This window comes from Bos indicus x Bos taurus, chromosome 18 (genome assembly GCF_003369695.1).
Source record: "Bos indicus x Bos taurus breed Angus x Brahman F1 hybrid chromosome 18, Bos_hybrid_MaternalHap_v2.0, whole genome shotgun sequence".
Lineage (NCBI taxonomy): Eukaryota > Metazoa > Chordata > Mammalia > Artiodactyla > Bovidae > Bos > Bos indicus x Bos taurus.
In genome coordinates this window covers 21,944,416-21,967,806 of record NC_040093.1, presented here as the reverse complement: position 1 = coordinate 21,967,806, position 23,391 = coordinate 21,944,416, and the positions used below count along the sequence as shown (strand labels likewise).

The window sequence follows — 23,391 nt, the reverse complement described above, 5'->3', positions numbered from 1 at the left end:
GCCCGCCCCCCGCCATACAGGTAGGAAGAGGCAGCCCCAGGGGTTGAGCCCCAGGAGCCCACCTCACAGGCTCTTACACTTGCTTTGGCAGCATATATACTTCCCAGGCTCTCCACTCCCCTCCTCTCTGCAGCCTGGACACCCTCAGTCTTGAAATAAACAGGGAAGAGACTCCACCAGCCAAGGAGAGAGGGCGCTGGGAGCCCAAAACCAAGCTCCCTTCCAACAGAAGTGATAAGCATGTTGAGCCATCTGAGGCCCAGAGTCCTGTTTTCTTTTCCAATTTCACTTTGGGGAAGATGACAAACTCGGCCTCTAGTTGATTTACTCAGGACTTATATTTTCAGTCATGTTAAAAAAAAAAAAACATCAAGCAGAACCAGGGTGAACTGTCCCGAGAGGGCAGTTCTCCAGTGAAGCCAGCCTGGCTGAGCCCAGGCCTGGCCCTGTTGAATCCAAGTTTTAAGGGCCCTGAAAGTAGACAGCTGCATGTGCTGGCTAACCCGACTGCCCATGGGTACTCTAGGGCTGATGTCTCGCCCTGGTGCTGGGGGTCTCAGCCTGGCCCCATTAACTGCACAACACAAGCATGAGAAACTGTTTTTAGGATTGTGGCAGGAAGCAGTAAGACTTTCCAGTGTTCCGCAGTTTCTCCTCATCTGCAAGAAGACTCGCTGCCCTGAGACTGAGAAAGCTATTTCCTCTACTGCCGAGCACAAAAAGGCAAGAAAGGTGATTCTGCTGTGGTTTGGCCTCTGCAGACCCAGCAGCCTTGGAGTGACGGAAGGATGCTGAGTGTCACACTGAGTCCCAGCTTTGCCCAGCCCGAGGATATATGGCATGGGGCTTAGAAACATCACCTGCGAAGTGTCCATCCCCAGGAGAGGGTGGAGGTCACCTCCTCCATGAGGCATCAGAGGACCAACAATGCTCAGCATAGGATGGCACTGACGCCCCTTCAGATGTCTGGGCAGAAGGCAGTTCAGGCTCTTCTAGCAGCAAGAGGAGGTGCTTAATGTGTGCAGGAGGTGAGGACACTCAGGCAGAGCCCCTGCTCGTGGCCAGGCCTGTGAGTACCACCACATCAGGAGGCCGCTCAAGGAGAAAGGAAGCCCCACATGAGAGGAGGGGAGAGGAGGGGAGAGGAGGGGAGAGGAGGGGAGAGGAGGGGAGAGGAGGGGAGAGGAGAGGAGAGGAGGGGAGCGGAGGGGAGCAGAGGGGAGAGGAGGGGAGCGGAGGGGAGCGGAGGGGAGTGGAGGGGAGCGGAGGGGAGCGGAGGGGAGAGGAGGGGAGCGGAGGGGAGCGGAGGGGAGAGGAGGGGAGTGGAGGGGAGCGGAGGGGAGAGGAGGGGAGAGGAGGGGAGCGGAGGGGAGCGGAAGGGAGAGGAGGGGCTGAAGGTCCAGAATCCCTGGCCACAGGCCTGAAACGACAATAACTGGACCAGGCTGAGATTCATTTGTGCAGTCCTTTTTTTTTTTTTTTTTTTCTTTCCCTTAAATATTCACAGGTCACAAAACTGCCTCTGGGCATTAAACCCAGGATTAAGACATCAATTAAGCAAGGTCTGAATGCTCCACTGATTAAAACAGTAGTAAGACAGGATGAAGGATTTCCAAAATCAGTCTCTAAGCATCTAAGTGCCACAGTGTTGAACAAAAACCAATTTGAAAGGGACAGGAATTCCGTCTCTCCCGGAGATGGATGTGCAGAGGCAAGTTCTGAGGGAGCCGTGGACAGGAATTCAATACCCTGGGACCCCCAGGACATTCCTTCCCTACGCCGCGACCCAGGGATGCAAAGGGTAAAATCCGGGAACAACAGGAGGGAGGCAAAGGAAAGAGCTGGTTGGAATTACATATTCTCAGGAGGCTCGATCAATACGTCTTCTCAGAGAAACCAGAGCCGCGAAGAAAGAAAACAGTGGTTGAGCTCAGCTGTGAGTTGAGAGTGCCTGAGAACTGACCGGGGCCAGGCAGTCGTGTGCCACGTGCGGGGAGGGCTGGGACCAGGGCCTGACGCCCCGACATCCTGTGTCCAGCCTTCTGGCCCACAGTAAGCCAGGTTCTCCCTCTAACCTCAGGTCCCCACTTTCCACTCCGCTTTCTGGCTGACTTAGGGCTAAATGCCTACTCATTGGGAGGCAAAGACAGCAATCCTACCGGAATACTTTCCATATACACACCAGAGAATCTAGGTCATCATCCACATACCCTTTCTAATCTGGGACATGTTACCCAGGATGCAGAATCCTGGTGCACGTCGGCCCCAAACCGTCCACACCTCACTGTCTCCTGGGCAGTAGAAACAGAAGGGTCTCCCCACTGCCTGATGAATACGCACGGGCCACCTCTGCTGGGTGTCCAGCACTGGCACAGGACTCAAGCTAGCGTGGTATCACTTAAAACCCGAGAAGGTGCGTGACGATGGCTGACATGCTTGCTCTTTTGTGACGCTTCCAGAGGTGCTGAACTGAAACCCACAGCACAGAGCTATTAGACAGCACAGAGGCATCTCCTTTTATTTCCTCATCCACCTTCAGATCAATTTAATCATCCGCCGAACAGGAAAGTAGAACCACAGCCTAAATTATGGAAGTGAGACGTCTGCTCTTATTAAGTTTCAACTTTTGACCTCCATGTTCCCACTGTAATACTCAGCGCAAGGAAAGAAATGATCAGTTATGATCTCGTGTTTGTGGGGGAAGAAGAGTATGATTACAGCGGAATTTACAAGAAATCAAAAAGGTACTGCTCGAGTGAATGGAAAACAATAAAAGCAGTCACAGAAAGGAAATGAATGACACCCAAAGGGAAGGGAAGCTTCTCCTGTGCTAGGAGAGGCCTCCAAATCAGACTGGCTCTGGAAAGGATCCCAAATCCCCAGGCCAGCTGCCACCTAGGAGCTGGGGTGCGTGTGGGTGGCACGGTGTGGTTCTTCCACCCCACCTTACCCTGGCCTCACATGAGATCTATTCCAGGGGCTCTGAGCAGGTTGGGTGGCGAAGAATGAACCAGCTGATAGTGGCTGACACTCAGGCAGCACCCGCACACCACAAGAGGCTCCTCAGAGCCACATGGGGCGGCATCTGAGCCTGGAGCCACTGGCCTGGGCTTAGCTCCCGGCTTTTTCTTGGGCAAATCACTTCCCTGTGCCTCAGTCTGCCCACCTGCAGCATGGGGATGATCAGAATCCTACCTTATAACACAAATAAAATGTCTCTTCAAATGAGGTGAGGGGTGGCACACAGGAAGCCTCAAAAGGTGCCAGCTGGTGGTCCAGGGGTTAGGAATTCACCTTCCAACGCGTCGGACGTGGGCTCACTCCCTGGTTGGGGAGCTAAGATCCCACATGTGCGTGTTCAGTTGCTCAGTCGTGTCTGGCTCTGTGCAACCCTATGGACTGTAGCCCACCAGGCTCCTCTGTCCATGGGGTTTCCCAGGCAAGAATGCTGGAGTGGGTTGCCACTTCCTCCTCCACAGGATCCTCCCAAATCAGAGGCTGAACCTGCATCTCCTGCATTGGCAGACAGATTCTTTATCACTGTGTCACCTGGGAAGCCATAATCCCCACTCGCTGGGAGGCAGCTAAGGCCGGGTGCCACACAACTACAGAGCCTGTGGGCTGCCCTGAGGACCCAGTGCAGCCCCAAAAAAGCGACTGCCGTTGTTATTAGGATGTGTTGTCATTTGACTTCTGCCCTCAGTCTTTGAGCCATTCACCAAGGGAGACCGCATCTACTTTGCAGTGGAGGAAACTGAGGTGTGGTGTGTTATACACTAAATGCTGTGTTCCCCTCAAATTTATAGGTTGAAACCTATCTCCAATGTGATGGTATTTGGGGGTAGCACCTTTGCGGGGTGCTTTAGGTCATGAGGGTGGAACCCTCACGAATGGGGCTTAGCACCCTTAAGACACCCTAGAGGACTCCTTTACCCCTTCTGCCACTTGGGGACACAACATGAAGATGCCGTCTGTGAACCACAGTGGGTCCGTGCCTTGGCCTTGAACCTCCCAGTCTTCAGAACTGGGGGAAATAAACTTTGGTTGCTTATAAGCCACTCGGTCTGTGGTAATTGTTAGGCAGCATGCATCTTCACATCCATGCTGTGAGTCAGGCATTACATCCCCATTTTACAGATGAAGAAGCTGAGGCTCACAAAAGTTAAGTGACTTCCCAGGGGGCAAGGGGGCATATAGGGGGTGGCTGGGGATAGAATTTGGATATACCTGACTGGACACTTTTTCCATCAACGCAGGTAACTTCTCTCCATGGAGCCGAGAGAAAGAGGGTGGTAAAAGCAGCCAGGACACAGGGCCCGAAGACACATCAATGAGCCATAATTTAACACCACGGAAGGCCAGTCTCTCCTGTAAATGAGGGGCCTACCAGCCATCCCACCCAGAGTCCTTCCGTCAGTAACCAGAGAGGAGGGCGAGGGTGGTGACTCCCAAAGAGCCTGCCAAGAATGACCGCAGTCACTACAGAGGCCGGAACCCACGCTGCTAAACACACCCCTGAGGCCGTAAGCATGGTGTGACATTTCTAAAATAGTTCCATGGCCATCAAATGCCAAGTAAGTCCTCTCTGCTGAAGGCTTTAATAAGACCAGGAAGTAGTTTATCAGTGCAGGATCTACCTCAGAGCAGTGGAAATGTCACTAGAATTAAAGTGCGCTTGTTCCAAAATTACAAACTAATGACTTGTCCCTCGGGAGATGTGAGGTGCACAACCCAGCCCTGGCCTCCAAAGCATCCGGAGTGTCAGCAGCTGTGGGGGATGTCATGTGGAGGAGTGGACACGGTTCCTGGGCATCCAGGATTTATTCTTCTACCAGCTGCGGGTTACAGAAGGGCCGGGCATGTTACTTCATAAAAACAAGAAGAGATGGGGGACTTCTCTGGTGGCCCACTGGCTAAGACTCTGTGCTCCCCATGCAGCCGGCCTGGGTTCAAGTCCCAGTCAGGGAACTTGGTCCCACGGGCTGCAACTGAGAGTTCGCATGCTGCAACAGCTCCTGCATGCTGAAACTAAAGATGCCACATGCCGTAAGGAAGATCCCGCCTGCTGCAACTAAGACCCGGCGCTGCCAAAGAAATACATAAATATTTTAAAAATAAAAAGAAAACTAGAAGAGGTGGCTGTGAACTGGCAGGACAAAGGCCCTCATGCTCCAAGTGTGCGGCCGGGCCGGGCACTGGGCCAGGGCTGCCGACAGAGCTGCTGGCCCACCCGCCCCCAGCTCCCCCAAGGGTTGGTACCGATGCCAGTCGACAGCCCTCAGATTTTCACCTCTGGCTCAACCTCTCTCCCACCGGCACCTGCCTCAAACTCAACACACCACAAACAAGTCCCTCAATTGCCACAGCACCGGCACCCTCTCAGTGACACAATACCCAGAGCTAATTAGGACAAAAACCCAGAGTCACCTTCAACTGTGCCCTTCACTCGGGCATCAAGGCCGGCTCCTCTCAGGAGCGTTCTGCTTGCCTGCCCTTTCCTCTCAACTCTGCCACCTATCCCCCGCTCCCCAGCAGCCACCTGGACCCTGCAGCAGCCTCCTAACTGGCAGCTCCCATTCCTGCCCCACGACTTAAAAAAATGCAAACCTGATCCCACCACTCTCCTGGTTCTACTGTCTCAAGACAAAGTCTGGGCAGACAGCACGGGCCGCCCGGCCCTTGCCCCTCTCTCTGAGGGGCCATTTCCACAGTGTGTGGCCCTAGGCTGGCCACACGGAGCCACCAAGCTTTCTCATCTCCAGCCTTTCAACAAGTGGCCCCTTGGCCTGGATCACGCTCTCCTTCTCCCCCTCTCTACACTGCCCCCAACCTCATGAGCTGACCCGTGCTCACCCTCAGGCCACAGTGTTCCCAGGCCCCAAGACCAGATGAGCGAGGTCTCCCAACCAGATGGTGAACTTGACGAATGGCCCTAGGGTCAGATGTGAGGCACCCACACGCCTCGAAGTCAGGGGGTGACGTGGCAAAGGCACTGCCTCTCCTCTCTCCTACCTTCACAATAAGTGCAGCCATATGACAAATAACACACATTTTAGTGCCATCCAAGAGCAACTCGATGGCTTAGGAAAACTGGCAGCAATCAGAGTTGAAGGGTCTCTTCTGGGACCCAAGTGGAGGCACCTCGCCCCGCTGTGACCCCACAGAAAGAACACGGCAGGTAGGGACTACCAGTACCAGCCAGGGGATAAAGTGGGCAACATAAGACACATAAAAAGGAGGCCAACGAGTCAAGACATACGCATGACATAAGGAAAACATGTTTACCTTTTGGGTAATGGAATTATGTATGATGTTTATTTTTATTCCTTTCACTATTGACTTCAACTGAGCTATGTAAGTTTGGCTCCTTTATGGTAAAATTTTTTTTAAAAAAAGTTATAAATAAAGAAAGGGAGAAATATAATTGACATTCGAGTGACTTGTGCCCTTCTGGAAAAATAGACCAACTGACAAAAAGAACAAAACAGAAGAGGCTGAGAGAAGAGTTTCTAGGGACCAGCTTGTCTAAGGGGCTCCCTGAGACAGGGTGGGTGGGAACAGCGGGGTCTCTCCCCTTCCTGGGCTGAGCACAACAAACAGCCACAAGCCATACTCACCACTCCACGATCTCTGGATGAAGAATGGTATTGTTGACATTGAACCTAGAGAGAGAAAACAAGTCCATTAGTTCAATGGTCTATTCATCTCCCAGCAAGAAATACTTCATTCGAGACATATCAAGAGGGCTTCCCTGGTGGCTCAGTGGTAAAGAATCCGCCTGCCAATGCAGGAGACACAGGTTTCATCCCTGATACAGGAAGATCCCACATCCTTCGGAGCAACTAAGCCGTGTGTCACGACTATTAAACCTATGCTCTAGAGCCCGGGAGCCACAACTACTGAGCCTAAGTGTCCTAGAGCGCATGCTCTGCAATAAGAGAGGCCACCGTAATGAGGAGTCCGTGCCCCACAATCGGAAAGTAGCTCCCGCGAGCCACAGCTAGAGAAAAGTCTATGCAGCCATGGAGACTCACCACAGCCATAAGTAAATAAATAAAAGACATACGGAGAGAAGATCTGATCAAGAGAACTTTAACTTCGTGACTCTCTGGACAACAGAAGGCCTGCTGCTCACTTCCTGCAGCAGACTTGGCAGCTCAGACTGTGTTCTCCAAGTGCAGTCAGTTGGAGAACAAGCTGCTTGGCTGCAAAACACAATCTTCCACCCTCACAGACAGGTAGCATAGCCGCTTCCATCAAGTATATCAACATATACATAATAGAAGTCCCAGAAGAAAAGGAGAGTGATAGTGAAGCAGAATATTTGAAAATATCATAGCCAAAAACTCTCCCAATTTAATGAAAAACACCAGTGTTAATTTCCATAATGCTTAATGAATTCCAAGTAGGATAAACTCAAAGAGACCCACACCCAGACATATAATCACATTGTCAAAAGAAAATCTTAAAAGCAGTAAGAGAAAATAAATTTATCACATACAAAGGATCTTCAGTAGTAAGATTAATGGCTGATTTCTCATCAGAAACTACGGGGGCCAGAAGACAGAATACAGAGGGAAAAAAAAAAATCTGTCAATCAAGATTCCATATCCAGCAAAGCTATGCTTCAGAAATGAGAGAAATTAAAAACAGTTCCAGATAAAGGAAGACTCAGAGAAGTCATAACTAGAAGATCTAGCCTACAAGAAATATCAAAAGGGATTTTTCAGACTGTAGTGAAAGGAGTTACTGGAGAGTATCTAGGATCCATATGAGAAGAAAAAAGGCAGGGGTAAAGTTAATCACATAGGTAAGTATAGAAAGGGTAAATGCATTGTTTGTTTGTAAGTCCTAGTTTTCTCCTATCTGATTTAAAAGACAGTTGCATAAAGCGATAATTATAAACCTGTGTAGATCACCACAAGATGATAAAGATGCAGTCTGTATGCAGTGACGGCACAAAGGAAGTCAGCATAATTCTTGTGTACTAGTGAAACCAGCTGCTATTAATGCAAACTATATTATTATAAGTTTAAGAGATCATTTGTAATCCTCTGGGTAACTGCTGAGAAAATAAATAAAATAGACAGAAAGCAAAATAAAAAAGGAACCAAAACTCAACACTGCGAAAACCTCAAACACAAAGAATGAGAGTAATGGAGAAACTGAGAAATAAAAACAATATATGACACACAAAACTAGAAACAAAATGGCATAAAAAAAGGTCTTCCTTATTAGTAATTTAGATGTAAATGGATTAAAATTTCTAATTAGAAGACAAGGATTGACAGAACAGATGCAAAAAATAACTCAACTACATGCTCTAAAGAGATACTTTAGACTCAGACACATGATGAAAGTGGAAGGATAGGAAAAGACATATTATGCAAACAGAAACCAATACATCCAGAGACTGGAGTATTTTTCAGCCATAAAAATGAGCAGAGTACTGATTCATGCTACAATATGGATGAATTCTGAAAACAGGAAGTGAATGAAGCCAGACATAGAAGGCCATGTATTGCAGGATTCCATTTATATCAAATGCTAAAGTAGGCAAATCTACAAAGACATAAAGTAGATTAGTGGTGGGCAAGGGAATCATTGCTAATGGATATAGGGTTTCTTTATGGATGATGAAAATATTCTAAAGTTGACTGTGATGATGATTGCACAAATCTATAAACATATAAAAAGCATTTAATTGTATAGTTTAAGTGAGTCACCTGGAAGGTATACGAATTATGTCCTGACAAAGCTGTTTTTAAAAACGTACTGAATATATACATAATTAATTTTATTACATACAAATTTTATTCTAATAAAACTGATTTATAAAAAATGTCAGAACAGAAATGGAAACAGATAAATCAACAAGAATAGTTTGAGATTTTCACATTACCTCTTCTGAGGACAGTACAAGCAAACAGAGAAATCAGTAAAGACGCAGAAGATATGAACAATATATTAATCAACTTAACTTCATTGACATATACAGAACATTACAGCCTACATGCTGCAGACTATGCTCTCTTTAAGTACACATGAAACACTTATCATAATGAACATATATAGAAAGTTTCAATAAATTTCAAAGGGCTGAAATACAGAGAACATTACTGATTACAATAGAATTAAACTAGAAATCAGTAACAGAAAGAAAAATATAAAATCCAAAATCAAGAATTAAGCAATAAACTTCTAAATATCCACTCTTCAAAGAAGAGATAATAATAAAATTAGAAAATAAAAACATGAAATATCATAACTGGTGAACTGCAGCTAAAGCAGTGCTTAGAGGAAAATTTAAAGCTCTAAATGTAGATAGTAGAAAAGAAAATTGAAAACCAGTGCTCTAAACTTCTATCCCAGAAATGCCTTCTTCTTTCTCAAGAAGCTAGAGAAAGAACAAACAAAATGTAAAGAGATTAGAAACTTTTCAAAGCAAAAATCAATGAAATAGAAAGCAAACACGTAACTGAGAAAAACCAAGTTGTTCTTTGGTAAAATGAACATAACTGGAAAGGGAACCCAAGAAACAAAAAGATCAGGTTGGGGCAAATCCCTGACACTGGTGTCACATATGACTCAGAGCTCAAGCTGTCAGTGAGACAGCGGGGGAAGTGCAACGTAGCCCAGCACAACGTATGGGCCTCAGCAGAGAAGCCTTGGCCGGCCTTCGACCCTCGGGATTCTGAGTCCTGCTCCATCTCAAGCCAGGAGATTGCACGCAGGGCGTACAGGATTGTGACCAATCAGAAATCCTCCAGGGCCTCAGTGTCGGGCGTTGGAAAGCACCTATCTAATGCCTCCGTTGTGTAGCTAGTACCCCCACTCCTGGCTGAAGAAGGGAAAGGGGAGAGGAGAGAGAAGGAGGCGCTAGCAGGCTGAGAGGTGTCCACAGTATCAAAGCTTTCAGGATCCCTAACTAGAAAAATAAGACTACTTCCTGAGAAGTCAAGCAAAATGTTGTAGAATCAAGCCCTACTTGTGAAATATCAAAGCGACCACAGACAGCCAATGTGGCGCAGAGTGAAGAACAGAGAAGCAGATGACATAAATAAAGACGGCAATAGAGACTCTGTCTCCCATTCTGCCAAATGTCACTTTGATGCTGGGAAAAGCAATGGCCCATCTCTTCAAAAGCCAAACATGCCAATAAAATCTCACATCACAAAACATACATACACATACACACATGCTCACACACACACACGAACAGCAAGGTGACCCAGCACAAAGACCCAGATGCAAACACACAGACACACACAGGCAGACATTTGCTTAGGAAAGAGGCACACGCAGACACACACACAGATGTATATTCACAGACACGGGCAAACACACACAGACACACAAAGGCATACACTTAAACTAACAAAGGTCCACATCCAAATATACACACATACAGAAATATGCAGATTCACACACAGGCACACTCAGACACAAAAACACTCAGAGAAACACTCAGACACACACTTAAGAGTCCAAAAGATATTTACTACAATATCAATTTTTAACTCAGGGTCATGAAATTGGAACGCTCCTTGCTTTTGCCTCTGTGCTAGTTAGACCTTTCTAGAAAGAACATGTAATTATTATGTTAAAAAAAAAAAAGTCCACCAGAGTCCATGAGGGTGAGGAGTACCCTAGAAGCAGAGGATACCTCCCTGGTGGGCTCCACCTGTGGGCTGGATGATGCAAAGTGAGCAGTGTGGGCCCAGTCAGCCCTGCCCCAGCCCCCAGACTCCTCCCTACAGTTTCCAACTTGAGGATGGAGAGCAGGCCCCGAACAGGCCTCCCACTCCACCAGCTCTGGGGGCTGGGACGGGCTCTTGTCTCTTCAGGAGACTCACAGAAATTCCATGAGCCATAATCAGAACCTCAATCTGAACTGTTACCTTGATACATAAGTTAACAGGAACCAGAAAGCCGCTGGTCCCCACGTCACAGACTGGCATTTTATTTAACTGTCAAGTTTTAATAATGTCCTTCTATTTCTTGGGTTTAAAAATTCACATCTCTGAACATTAATATTCCTGCATTAATAACCCCCAAATTCAGCAATTTCATATTTAACCACTTATTTAAATGGAATTAATTTGTAACCGATTGTCTTCAAGTACGCAAGGCAATTTAAGTAAATGCCAAAAGATAAGAAATATGCTTATCCTGAACTACCAGCTGATATAAAATATCGACCATATTTCTTTGTCAGACAATGGCATGAAACAAAGCGCTCTGTACTCTGGCCCCCGCCCGAGGCTCCCAGGCAGCCTGCCTGCCTCGGGAGGAACAGTCTCCGGCCAGGAAGGTGGCCCCCACAGACAATCTCGTTCCCTTCATAGCTGGGGTCTGTCTGTTTCTCAGGAAAATCAAGTCTACCCTCTCAGATTGCTAACAGAGACTTATCATGTCTGCCTTGGTGCCCAGGGTGCAGAAATCCACTACGGTAGCCCACGGTGGTACGTGCAACCCACGGGAACAAGCCGTGTTTACTGCGGGGCTGTCCTCTCCACAGACCAGCCTTCGCCCTGCCCTCGCCAACACCTGGCAATGAACGCTGGACCCTATCCTGTGTCCAGAACCCCCGCGGGGCCTGCTTCTCCTACACCTTCGTGGGAGCTGTGGCCTGGGCCGGAGTCCAGCTTCAGCCCAGTACAGCACTCCCTCCTCCCCAGGAAGGACAGAGCCCCACCTTGCTTTCGCCTCTATGCGTTAAGAGCTCTCTATACGAGCATGTCATAATTATGTTAAAAAAAAAAAAAACAAAGCCCACCAGAGCCCATGAGGGTGGGGAGTGTCCCAGAAGCAGAGGGTAACCCCTTGATGAGTCCAGAGGCCCCAGGCCATGGGGAGATCCCAGCACACGTCTACCACCCCCAGCCCACCTCTGCCTCCCTGCTCCCAGTCCTCTGCCAAAGCCACCACTGTGATTTCTGGCACAAACCCTGCTGTGGGCCGAGGAGGCCTGGCCCTGACCTGGGAAGGCTGAGGGAGGCCTAAAGGCTCCCAGAATCAAACCCACATCCCCACCCCCCCACCCCGACAAGGTGACAAGCCCGAGGCAGCCAACCCTGAGGAGCCACACCTGGAGACAAGGTCCCAGGCTGACCACTCGGCTAGACCAGGGCAGGAGGGTGGGCATGGGTGGACAGGTGAGGCCATTGTTCTGCCACAAGCTCCCTCCTACCCCAAGTCAAGGAATCAAGGTGGCAGGGGGTGGCCCATTAGGACAAATTGAGAGGCCAGATCCTGAACTTCTGCCAGAGGTCAAATAAGGATCTAAGGTAGGAGGGTTTGCAGAGAAGTTCAAAATGGTTAAAAACAAAATTCCAGGAATGAGCCGCTTCATTAGGGCGGTGAGAAGTGACCGAAGATAGAAGCAGCTTAGTACTGGAAACTGGGACGACAGCAAGATTCATCTTGCTTAGGAAACAGGCTATTATTATCCCCGAAAACAGCTGGAGAGGCTCGCAGCAGGCAGGTGAACTCGGTCACTGAGCCCAGTGGCTTTGGAGGACAAGGGCCCCTCCAGCCCGGCAACAGGGTCCGAGAGATGGCGGGACTAGAGTGCTGGCAGTGGCTGGACTGCACCCAGACCCCAGGAAGATGAACGTGACTTTTCCACAGGGAAGGCACTGGCAGGGGACCCGAGGTCAGTGACCACGGCGTGCGGGGTGAGGGTACCCAAACGGAGCAACCCCGAGGGCAGAGCTACATGAGGGTGCCACAATGGGGTGTTGGGCCCAGAGGGAGTTATGAGGTGACAGGAGAGGGGTGAGCACTGTAGGTGGGCCTGGGGACCCCAAGACAGGGAGGGCTCTCACCTGCAGCCAAGTCAGAGAACTCTGCTGCCACGTGGGCATGGAAATGAATCCCCCCAGCGTGGGGGTGGCACTCAGCCCAGCAGTGAGGGGCCTGGGGAGCAGCCCGTAGCCAGCCTGTCTGGACTGGACCATGGGTTGGAGAGGGCCCACCTAGTGCCTGAGAGCGTGTGCAAAGATAAGGCAGGCCCTGGCTCTCCAAAAAGCGTCCCACAGTGGGGTGGGGTGTTGGCCAAGCACAGGCTCCTCTGGGCTCTTGGCAGGGACCGTGGGGACTCCGGGGGCAGCAGGGAACAGAGGCTGGGTCTACTCCATGGAGGGAGGGGTTGGTCCACAGCGGGAATCCTCCCAGGGGGAGTGGGGAGGGGGCCTCAGCTTTCATTGCTCACTGACAGTGATGATGTCACTAGGGTCCCCTGCCTCTCCCCCTAGAAAACTTTAGGGAATAGCCAGGAGCCACTCCAGCCTTACCACCTGTGCCCAGGATGCTAAGGAGGCATTCTCCACAACAGAGACCTTGGCTTGGGGGCTGGGCAAGCAAAGACCCCACAGCCGAGAAGTCCGACAGCTCACTGACATCAGGGAATCTTGTCATCGGAGATCGTGAAGTCCACTGGCCCACTACACAGCTGGGGAAACTGAGGCTTGTAGAGGCACTGGGGCATGATGGGGGTTTGCTCATGGGTAACTGTTTACTAAGCACTGGCTCCAAGCCAGGCTCTGGATGAGCGGGGTCTCATTTCATCACGTAGCAAGCCCTCCCTCCTCCCAGCTTGGGGCCCTCCCCATGAGGTGGCGACCCACGCTGAGACCAGAGGGGCCAGCCCGCGGGACCAGAGACATTCCATGGTGCTGGCAGAGGCAGGTGAACAGGGCACGGGAGCTCTGGCATCGGGCGGTGCTGGGGGACCAGGAGAGGCTTGGGACGGGAAGCAGCTGGCTGCACCCACACTACCCTCTCAAGGGCCCGGGGAAGAGACGGCGGCTCCATGGCCAGCATCTCAACGAGCTGGGCTAATCACCTGCTGGTGTGGGAGGAAGGCCGCTCTGGGGAACTCCCGAGAGGATGCGGAGATTCGTGCAATGAAAAGCAGCAAACCTGATACTCGCTCCCCCGACCCCACCGCTCTTATCATTGGGGGAAGTGATACATATTTATGAGCTCATAATCCCTGCTAATCACCCGACATCACACACATGCACAAACTCCCAAGGCTCGGGCTCATACATAGTTATAAGGCGCCTCCTCTGCCACCGCCGCGGTCCACCAAAGGACGACAGGGGCCGCCCTGGTGCAGAGCACGGGAGGTGCGGGAGGGGCTGGGGCCGGAGGAACAGGCCAGCGAGCCGGCCACACTCGGCAGCCCCGAGCGGTAGGTGCTCTCCTCAAGGGCTCACTTGCTGCAGCCTGGGGCCCCACAGATACCCCCGTGCCGGGGCCGGTCAGCAGCCAGCCCAGAGACACAAGGGTGGCTGGCTGGCCACATTCTTTGGGGGACAGAGTGTGAGGGTGGCAAAACAGGCGAGATACTGTGCTCTGTGCCCAACATCTGCCCTCCTGTGTGTAGAGCCCTAAAGGGGGGAGCAGGGCTCCAGGGCCCCGCCTGGGGCTATGCTGGGGAGTGAGGGCAGGAAAGGCAGGGGCCCCTGCCCAGGACTGGGGAAGCAGGGGGCACAGGAGAAACCTGTGGGCCAGACTGGGAGAGGTTCATCGGCCAGGAGTGAGGGGAGGGGGCTGAGAGCAGGTACCTGGAGGGAAAACAGCCGCCCACTGCGTGCACTCGGCCCCCTGAGTGTGCACAGCCCCCTGAGTGTGCCCAGCGGCCAGGGCTCCCTAAGCACTCGGTCGCTGATGCTTTGATGATGGAGCTTCATGGGGAAGTAGTGTCGGTCCTTAAAGTCAAACTTGAACTGAATGTAAGCAAATTTTTTTTCTAAGCATTTCCTCAAAAGTACCAAATTGAGCCCCTTTCTATAAACATCCTTCTGGTTTTTGGGTTTTCTTTTTAACTTTTTGGCCATGCTCTGCGGCATGTGGGATCTAGCTCCCTGATCAGGGATAGAACCCACGCCCTCTGCATAGGAAGTAGGGAGTCTTAACCAATGGACCGCCGAGGGAAGTCCCCTGCTTGTGTGCTTTGTGTCTAGTTTATATAAATAGACTGGGTCAGGCCTGCGGGGGAAGATGTGAGCTGATGTTCCCGGGGCCCCAGGACTCACTTGCTGATGCCCTCGAAGGAGGCCTCCCTGCAGATGCTGCCGCTGTCGGTGTTGACGCCACGCTGGGGAGAGAGACGGAGAGTGAGAGCATAGAACTGCCACACGGGGCCTTGTGGGACTAGGTAAGGACCGGGAGCCCCCACTCTGGCCCAGCCAACCCATCCCTTCCTGAAAGGCCAGGCCCCAGCAGAAGGGCAACCCCCCTTCTTAGCTGTAGCTTGAAAAGCAGAGGAAACCAAGGTCTCCTCAGTCCAAGCACTTTGCTGACCCTGGCTCAGGCTGCCTGGGACCACCACCGACCACAGGCCCCCGCCTCCAGGCCTGGCCCATCTCCCTTGCACACGTGTGTGCACACACGCTCCTCACGGACAGTGTCCCAAGAACACTGTCAAATCTGACCCTGCCAGAGATGCCGGTGTGACCTGACCCGGTGATGCAGGGACTCTGCTACATTCCTCTCCTTTCCTGAATTTTAAGGAGACTCCAAGTAGAACTCAAACGGGGAAGGAGAGAAAACAAAAGACTCAGAGGAAAACATGCTGTCCCCAGAGAGGCCAGGCCTTTTAAATCTCCCTTTAATTCTTCCTCAAGACCTTCAGGTGGATGTCTGATTGCGTCCCCCCAAATAAAACACACTGGACCCCCTGTGACCACAATCTTAACTTTTCTTCTCAGCCATCAAAACAGCAGGTGGAAAAAAAGAGACCATGTGAAGTGCTAACAAAAATAACCTAGAAAAAACTATTCCTGTAAAAATCAATTAACAAAGGAGAGAAGGGTCACTTTCTGTACACTCTTCATAATGGAAGCTCCCCAAGCTGAAGAAGCGTATGAAGGCAGGCTTCTTCTCGGAGCCTTTCACAGCCCCAGCATCCCTCGCCCCGCTGAGGGGCACTGTGCACCTCTGCCAGCCCCAGGCTGCTGCAGGTCCTCTGTCATTCAGCGCCCCCGGTCCAAAATCTGACGCCACACAGCCCAGCACCTTCATGGGCTGATGCAAAGTGTGTGTTTTCCCAAATTCTATCAACAATGAGGGAGACACAGGGTGGAAGCAAATTGATAAACAAACCCCGAGAGCTCAACCTGACCCAACTACATCCTCTAGTCCGGTTTTAACTCTTGGAATATGCACGGTGCCTTGTCCACAGTGGCCTCAGGACAGGACGCAGCCCAAGGCGACTGAAGAAGGGAGGGTGTGATCCTGGACACAATTAGTAATCCAGACTGAGGTGTCACTACTGATCACCAGTGACTGCTGCTCTCAGTTTTCCATCCCACCCCAAGGCCCTGACCTCTGCAGAGTCAACCGGCTCCCCAAAGCCCCTCTCCATACACAGACTCTGCCTGGTCCTTGAACACCAGCCACTTACCAGAGTGAGGAGCACAGAGGGGCTCCGAGATGTCAGAACACTGGCGATCTGAAAGGTCAGAAAGAAAACATCCACTTTAGTGCCACTGCATGAAGCCTGATGGAGGTGACGTACCAGGGTTATTCAGGCCTGACAGCTCACGCTGATCAAGCACATCCTTCAAACAGGAAACTTACAGAGAATAAGGGACTTCAGAAAGCCACAGAGCTATCGGGGCAGAGAGGGATTCAAGCTTAAACCTGGCATGCTTCCCCATGTGCTGCCCAGCCTCCGGGATCCACATGGACCCCAGCTCCAAACAGCCAGACCCACCCGCCCGCCAAGGGCAGCACCTCTGTTCATCTGCCTGGTCCCTTGCAAAAGACCCATTCCAGCCAGCTCTTAGGCAATGGCCCCACCCGGCTCTGGTCCTCTGGGTGGACACCCGCCTCCCAGCCCCCATTCATCCCCTTGACCACATGGACTCAGCCACTCCCGACCCCACATCCTTGCTCTCCATCCCTCCCATGGCCCACTCAGGCCCTTGATTGCTGGCTGCTTCCTAACCAACCCCCTTGAACAAGCCCATCCCCATCCCTGCCACATAGGCTCATCCCCATCTCACCGCTGTGCCTGTGCCTGGGCTCTCACCACTGCCTGGCACACTTTTCCCCATCTCAGCTGCTTCCTCAATTTGTACTCAAGACTTGGGTCCCTGCCCTCTCCCAGGCAGGTTGGTTCACTCCCTCCTCTACTGCCCCCTAACAGCCCTCATTCCCCTGGCAACATGCCCATCACACTGCATCTGCCATGACATCCAAGGGTGCCTGCCACTCTGGTGAGACCACCTGCTTCCTCTCCTGGCTCCACCCCTCAGTCCACTCTGCATCTTGGCCACGGCAGCTCCCACTGTATTTGAGCCCCCTCCCCATGCTCCCACCCTAAACTCTGACACTCTGACACAGGGTGAGAGTTAGAGGGATTTGTTTGTTGTTTCAACTGCATTATGGAGCCATCACTGACATATTCTATGCTGCACATTATTTGAAGCTCATGTTTTGATAAGCTTTGACATATGTAATATACATGCTTTTTAATACTGAGAGGCTCCCAGAGAAAACCTGGAAGATACTGAAAACTATAAAAAAGATAAAATACACCTACAAAACCATCCCCTGAGACTTTTTACCTATGCACATAAAAACAGATCTGTAATGACATTTGGATCATATGAAGTTACGCACTTCGTTTATTTCCTGTCATTAAATATTCTTCAAGCATGCCATTTTTACCAGTCACTACTGAGGGGGATGGTAAACGTCCAGGGAGACCTTGATCATGGCCTGCGTCAGTCACTGCAGACTCATCTCATGTAACCTCCCGTGAAACTAGTGCTGCAAATTCAGGTTTCACCAGTGAAAAAGCTTCAGGGGGACTTCCTGGTGGCCCCAGAACCTGCCTTGAAATGCAGGGGATGTGGGCTCAATCCCTGGTCAGGAAACTAAGATCCCACATGCCGCAGAGCAACAAGCCCACGCGCCATAACTACTGGGCCTGCGTACTCCAGGGCCCTCGCACCACAACCAGAGGGTCCGTGCACCGCAGTGAACTCTGCATGACGCGGTGAGGATCCTGTGTGCTGCAACCAAGATCTGATGCAGCCAAATAAAGAAACACTGTGTGCACACATGCTCAGTTGCTCAGTAGACTCCGACTCTGTGACCCCATGGACTGTAGCCCGCCAGGCTCCTCTGGGATTTCCCAGGCAAGGATACTTGAGTGGGTTGCCATTTCCTTCTGCAGGGATCTTCCCGACCCCAGGATCAAACCCACATCTCTTTCCGCATCTCTTCCCACATCTCTTGCATTGACACGTGGATGCTTTACCACTGAGCCACCTGGGAAGCCCCAAAATAAACAGTAAAATAAAATAAAAACCTTAAGACTTCATCTGCCCAGGTTCACCAGTTAAAAGACAGCAGAGCACAGAGTTGCGCCATGTCCTAGTCTCTTAACAGAGCTGGCATAGTTTATTTACTCATTCCTCTGTGGGCACTTACATTATTCCTAATGATTATTATAAATCATGACGATGGACATCCCTGGTATAGAGTCTTTATTTCTTTAAAATAAATTACCTTTAAAAAATGGCTTTCTTAAAAAAAATTGATTTAGGGTAACTGCTGTCTGACAAGCCCCACACTTTGTCAAGGTTTTGATGAGCCCCAGATGTGTACCAACCACCCTCCCACCGATGCTCCATCTCCCCAGGCCCTCCTTGTTTGCTCAGTAACTGCTCTGAGAATGACTGAAGCCCGGCCCCGGAGCTGCACGCACCACAGCACGCTGAGTCACTGACACTCCCCAGGCCCTCCTTGAGGAGGGGGCGGCTCATTAGAAGGAACCGGAGCCGTGCTTGTCGGCCCTGGGTGTGTTGTTACGGCGACTGAAGGGTCTACATTCATCAGCGTGGAGCGGGTCTGTCAATTGCTGCAGCAGAGCCAGAGTGCGAGCAGGCACTTGGGGATTGTAGGCGCTATTGTCCTTGGGAGAGGGGAGGATGACAAATGTGCTGGCTGCTGGTTTTCTTCTCAGCTACGACTCAGGATGTGCTGGTGGGGAATAATGGAGGAGAAGGAGCAGACGGATGGAGGAGGTCTGACGTGGCGGGCCAGGCGTCTGATGGTCCTGGCAGGACAGCGTCTTTTATCGATCACAACCTCTTGAGTGGGCTCTGCTTACTTCTGCGGCTGCGAAACCTCCCCAAGCTGGGCAGTTGCATCCGCCCTTCCCTGTGGAGACCCATTATTGCTACACTCTCATCGGCACACCCTGATTCCACGCCTCTGAAATTAAGGTGACGGGAGGCAGCTATGCGTCACCAGCGGGAAATGCAACTCCACGTACAGGATGACACAGCTCCGGCCACACAGGGCCTCGTTTCCATGGAGCAGCGGTCACTGGAGACCCACCAGCTCTCACAAACCAGTGCTGTTAAACACCCCTGCCTTGCTTCATGCCACAGCACCTGTTTCCCAGGTAGCCTGGCCTCTCCGGCAGGTTGAGGTGGACAGCAAACACAGAATGCTTCAGAGCCCTGTGGACAAGGATCCGTCCCTGGGGACAGTCAGAGGCTTCCCTCTTGCACCCTCGCACCCAAGGCTTCCACCAGGCCTGCTGGCCACTCTTCAAGGGTGACGATCCAGAAAAGGGAGCTGGATGATCCTTGACCAGTGCTGTCAAAACAAGCTCCTATTGTTCCAGGAAGCTGGGTTCACTGTGCAAAAAGCAAAGCTCTTCATGGCAGTCTGAAACAGGGCTGCACGATGGTTTTTCAATGCAGCAATGCATTTAAAATTGTCAAATTGTTCCCAAAATTTAAATGTGGGGAATGACCACAAACAACATGGATGTGCACCTACTCATGAACAACTGGGGTATCTGGTAACCTGGGGCCAGCAGTCCCACAGAGCAATCGGGGGCACACCACTCCCGATGCCTTTACCCACTGAGGTGGGGAGATGGGAGGTATCAGCCACTGCCTTGGCTGTGGCTGCCACCAAGGTCTCTTGTATCTGAGTCAGTGACCTTGGCAACACCTGTCTGGTGCCACAAAAGAGGACACAAGACTTGCCCTCTGCCAGGCCAGCTCCCATCACCAGGCACACAGCCTCTGCACTGCACCTTGACGGCAATGCCTAGCCCCTCTCAAGGTTTTCCTAAGCCCTACCCTCTCAGGGGAGCCACCGTTCAGTCGACCTTCTCAACAATTAAACTCAGAATCACCTGTACGAGGAGGGAACTAGGCAGCCAGGTCTGCTACATCAGCCACCTGCGTGTGGTATCGAGTGACATGGCCTGGGGTGGGGGCTTCCTGCCTTCTTGCAGAGGAGACAAGTGTCAGCGGCTTCCTGTCTATGATTTGTGCAGATGGCCAAGGCTGTCTGAGGGCTAGATCGAGCCGAGCCTCATAGAACCGGCCCAACACAAAGGGCTTCCTGTCACGGTCCGTGATGGAGCAGCCCCAGGCACCTCAAGTGCCTCCCAGCTCAGGCATCTGTACTTTGGTTGGGCTCCAATTCAAGCCACAGAAAATCCAAAGCACTTGGGAGCCTTGTCAGCTCTACAGGCATGTCCAGCAGCACCCGCTCACTTCTGACAGGGCACAGGCAGGGGTGGAGGGTGCGCCTCTGGGGTCCACAGGCTCTGAGGTCACATCCAAGTCTAGTACTCCACACTGGTGGGGCTGTGGATGAAGCCCTTCACTGCTTGGAGCCTTGGCCTCCTCCTCTAATCAGGGTGAGACTCTGGCCCCCACAGCACAAGGCAGAGGGAGGAGGGAATCCGTGTGAGCTACTGAGGTTCCTGGAACCTGCAGGTGCTACCCCAAAGTGAAGCACCTGTCTCCCAGTCCCCAGGAGCCCTCGTTTCCAGTAAGATCCACAGCAATAACAGGCACAACAAAGCCGATGACACAGATGACGGGGGGGCCTGCAGAAAGCTCCCTGCTCTCAACTCCACTGACGCCTTCACTTAAGATTCTGCTTCCTAAACAGACTCAGAATGAGCTGGTCTGTGGGGCTGTAATCCTAGACCATCATTATAGGCTTTCCTGTCCTGACACTCGAGACCTCTTCTGTTTTACCTCATCTAGAGGCCAGTTCTGCTTCTCCCCAGAAATCACAGGGTAAGTGGAGCTGAGTTCACCCTCTTCCCGCCACTGCCCACCCCCTGGTCATAGAAGCAAAACCATCAGATAGTGGCTGGGAGGCTCTGAGTCGGTGGGCTGAGCCCCAGGGCCAGGCCCAGGCTGCCCACCTCCAGGTTTCACGCCCAAGAGACCCAGAAGGTCAAGGTCCCAAAGGGCAATAATGTTACAATGCGGTTTACAAAGGCAGGAGGGGCACACTCACCAAAGGAGAGGATCTAAGCATGGGCGTCTCCCCCTGCTCTGACAGCAGTGCAAGTCAGGGGCAGCCCCTTCCGACTGCCTGGACTGCGGACAGACTCAGAGCCCCGGAGTCAGGGGCAGCCCCTTCCGACTGCCTGGACTGCGGACAGACTCAGAGCCCCGGGAGGACAGCTGCATCCCTATCCTGGCCACACACTACTGGCCAAGCACAGTGGGAAAAGATTAAAGCTGCAGGGAGTTCCCTGGTGGCCTAGTGGTGAGGATTCCACGCTTTCACTGCCGTGACCCGGGTTCCATCCTTAGTTGGGAAACTAAGATCCCGCAAACTGTGTGACACAGCCAATAAATAAATAAAAGTATAGCCAGGGCACCTCCAAGTCCATCCCACACCACAGGCCTCTCGCAGCCTGGGGCTTTTCTGACAGCAGCATCTGCAGCTGATGAGGGCCTGCGAGAGGGCCTCCTGACACGTGAAGGCCCAGCCGAGCCTGAGAGATAGCCTCCTCCGAGCAGCTCAGCAGCCACCTCCCAGGTACCAGACGCTTCCGGCACTGCTAAGGGAGCTGGTGGCTGGACCATGCTGTCCCGCGATGTCAAGCCAGGCTGCGGCAGGGGGAGTGGTCGCCACTACTGACCTCGTCTGTGTATTGGACATCATCCACGGCGTACTTCTCCTTGAAGTGCTCCTTGGAGTGGATCCTCAAAAGAAGCACAAGGAAGGCCAGGGTCAGGGTTTGGCCCTGGCTGGGCCCCGGCTGCCTTCCCACCCCCAGTCTAGGGCCCATTCCTACCCTATCCAGCACTTGGCACCAAGCCAGCCTGCCCAACACAGACTCGGGGAAGGGGGGCAAAGGACAATGGGCCACAGAGAGACCGCTGAACCCCGCCTGCCTCCCTCCACCTCTCCCAGCCGACCTCTGCTCTTCCTTTGAGTCTGTGACCCTCACCGCTTGCAGCAAGTAGCTGAGGACGACCCTCCCTCCGCCCTCCAGGGAGAGTCCATGGGGCAGCCCGCCAGCACACCCTACTCTTTGGGGAGTGAAATAAGCCGCCTCCCAGGCCCCCACGGAGCCTCTTTAAAAGAAAGTTTAAAAATCAAAAATTAACATTTTAAAGAAGTCAATAACAGTATTACTCACTGTGATGAGAAACACTCAAGCTTCCTCATCGTCCCTAAAAAGTCAGCTGGTGAGGAGACAAAGACCCAGAGCGGAGGCGGCTCAGTCGCCCCCGCCCACCTCACGGCCACGCGTGTGCTGACCGTGGTCACGGCTGTGCTGGGCAGGGCTGGCGGGTCCAGCAAGCACCACCCCACCCCCCAGCCTCTTGTGGGAAAATGAATCAATGTCACTGCTGGTGACACAGCTCACATCAGGAGCATCAGCCACCCAGGAGAAGGGTGTCCCAGCCAAGTCTAGTCTCACACACACACACTGCCCTGTGCCATCCCATGCCTGGGCACTGCATCAGCTCAGAGGGTTCACCCTTCTCCTGCCTGCGATGTGGGGTACTCTAGTCACCAAGTGTCAGATCCAAAGGAGGCCTCAGAGGAAGCAGCAGATGGCTTTTAGAGTGTTTCCTGGGCTCTCAAGGATGAGCAGACAGGCAGGGGGCGGTGCCAAGGACAGCGTGCCTGGGAGGATAAGGCACGGGGGATAAGGGAGAGAGGGCACTTGGAGACAACCACCTCTGAGAGCAAGCCCCACATACCTCCAAGGTACCAGCATCACTACCCAGAAAACAGACTTCCATCCCCTCTCTGAGTGGAAATTTTCCTTTCACCCAAACAGGCATCCCAGACCAGACTGTGGCCAGGAAACACAGAGCATGATCCAGAGACAGGTGGCCTTGGGGATTAGCAGAAGGGCACTCACAGCCCCAGGGGGTGAGCTGGGCTGGGGAGACAGTGGTCCCTGGCAATGGGCAGCTCAGTGTTCCAGAACCCTCTTTGCTTCACCTCCCTTCTGGCTTCTCTGATGTGGGCACTGGGTGTCAAGCTCCCATCATTAATTAAACTTGCACGATCCACTTGCATCAGCTTCTGTGGTTGAGACAGGACTCAAAGGTAAATGGCCAAAGTCTG

The 23,391-nt window shown here is 52.0% G+C and overlaps 1 protein-coding gene across 2 annotated transcripts in view; it reads right to left on the bottom strand.

The window, feature by feature from the left end:
• Positions 1–23,391, bottom strand: part of PEPD (peptidase D) — a 119,150-nt gene that overhangs the window by 79,042 nt on the left and 16,717 nt on the right. For both annotated transcript variants that reach the window (XM_027515985.1, XM_027515986.1), the window contains exons 4-7: positions 21,944–22,007; positions 16,418–16,465; positions 15,048–15,109; positions 6,618–6,662 (exon numbers count right to left, since the gene is read on the bottom strand). In XM_027515985.1, coding sequence (XP_027371786.1) covers positions 6,618–6,662; positions 15,048–15,109; positions 16,418–16,465; positions 21,944–22,007 — 219 coding nt within the window. The remainder of the gene's footprint in view (positions 1–6,617; positions 6,663–15,047; positions 15,110–16,417; positions 16,466–21,943; positions 22,008–23,391) is intronic.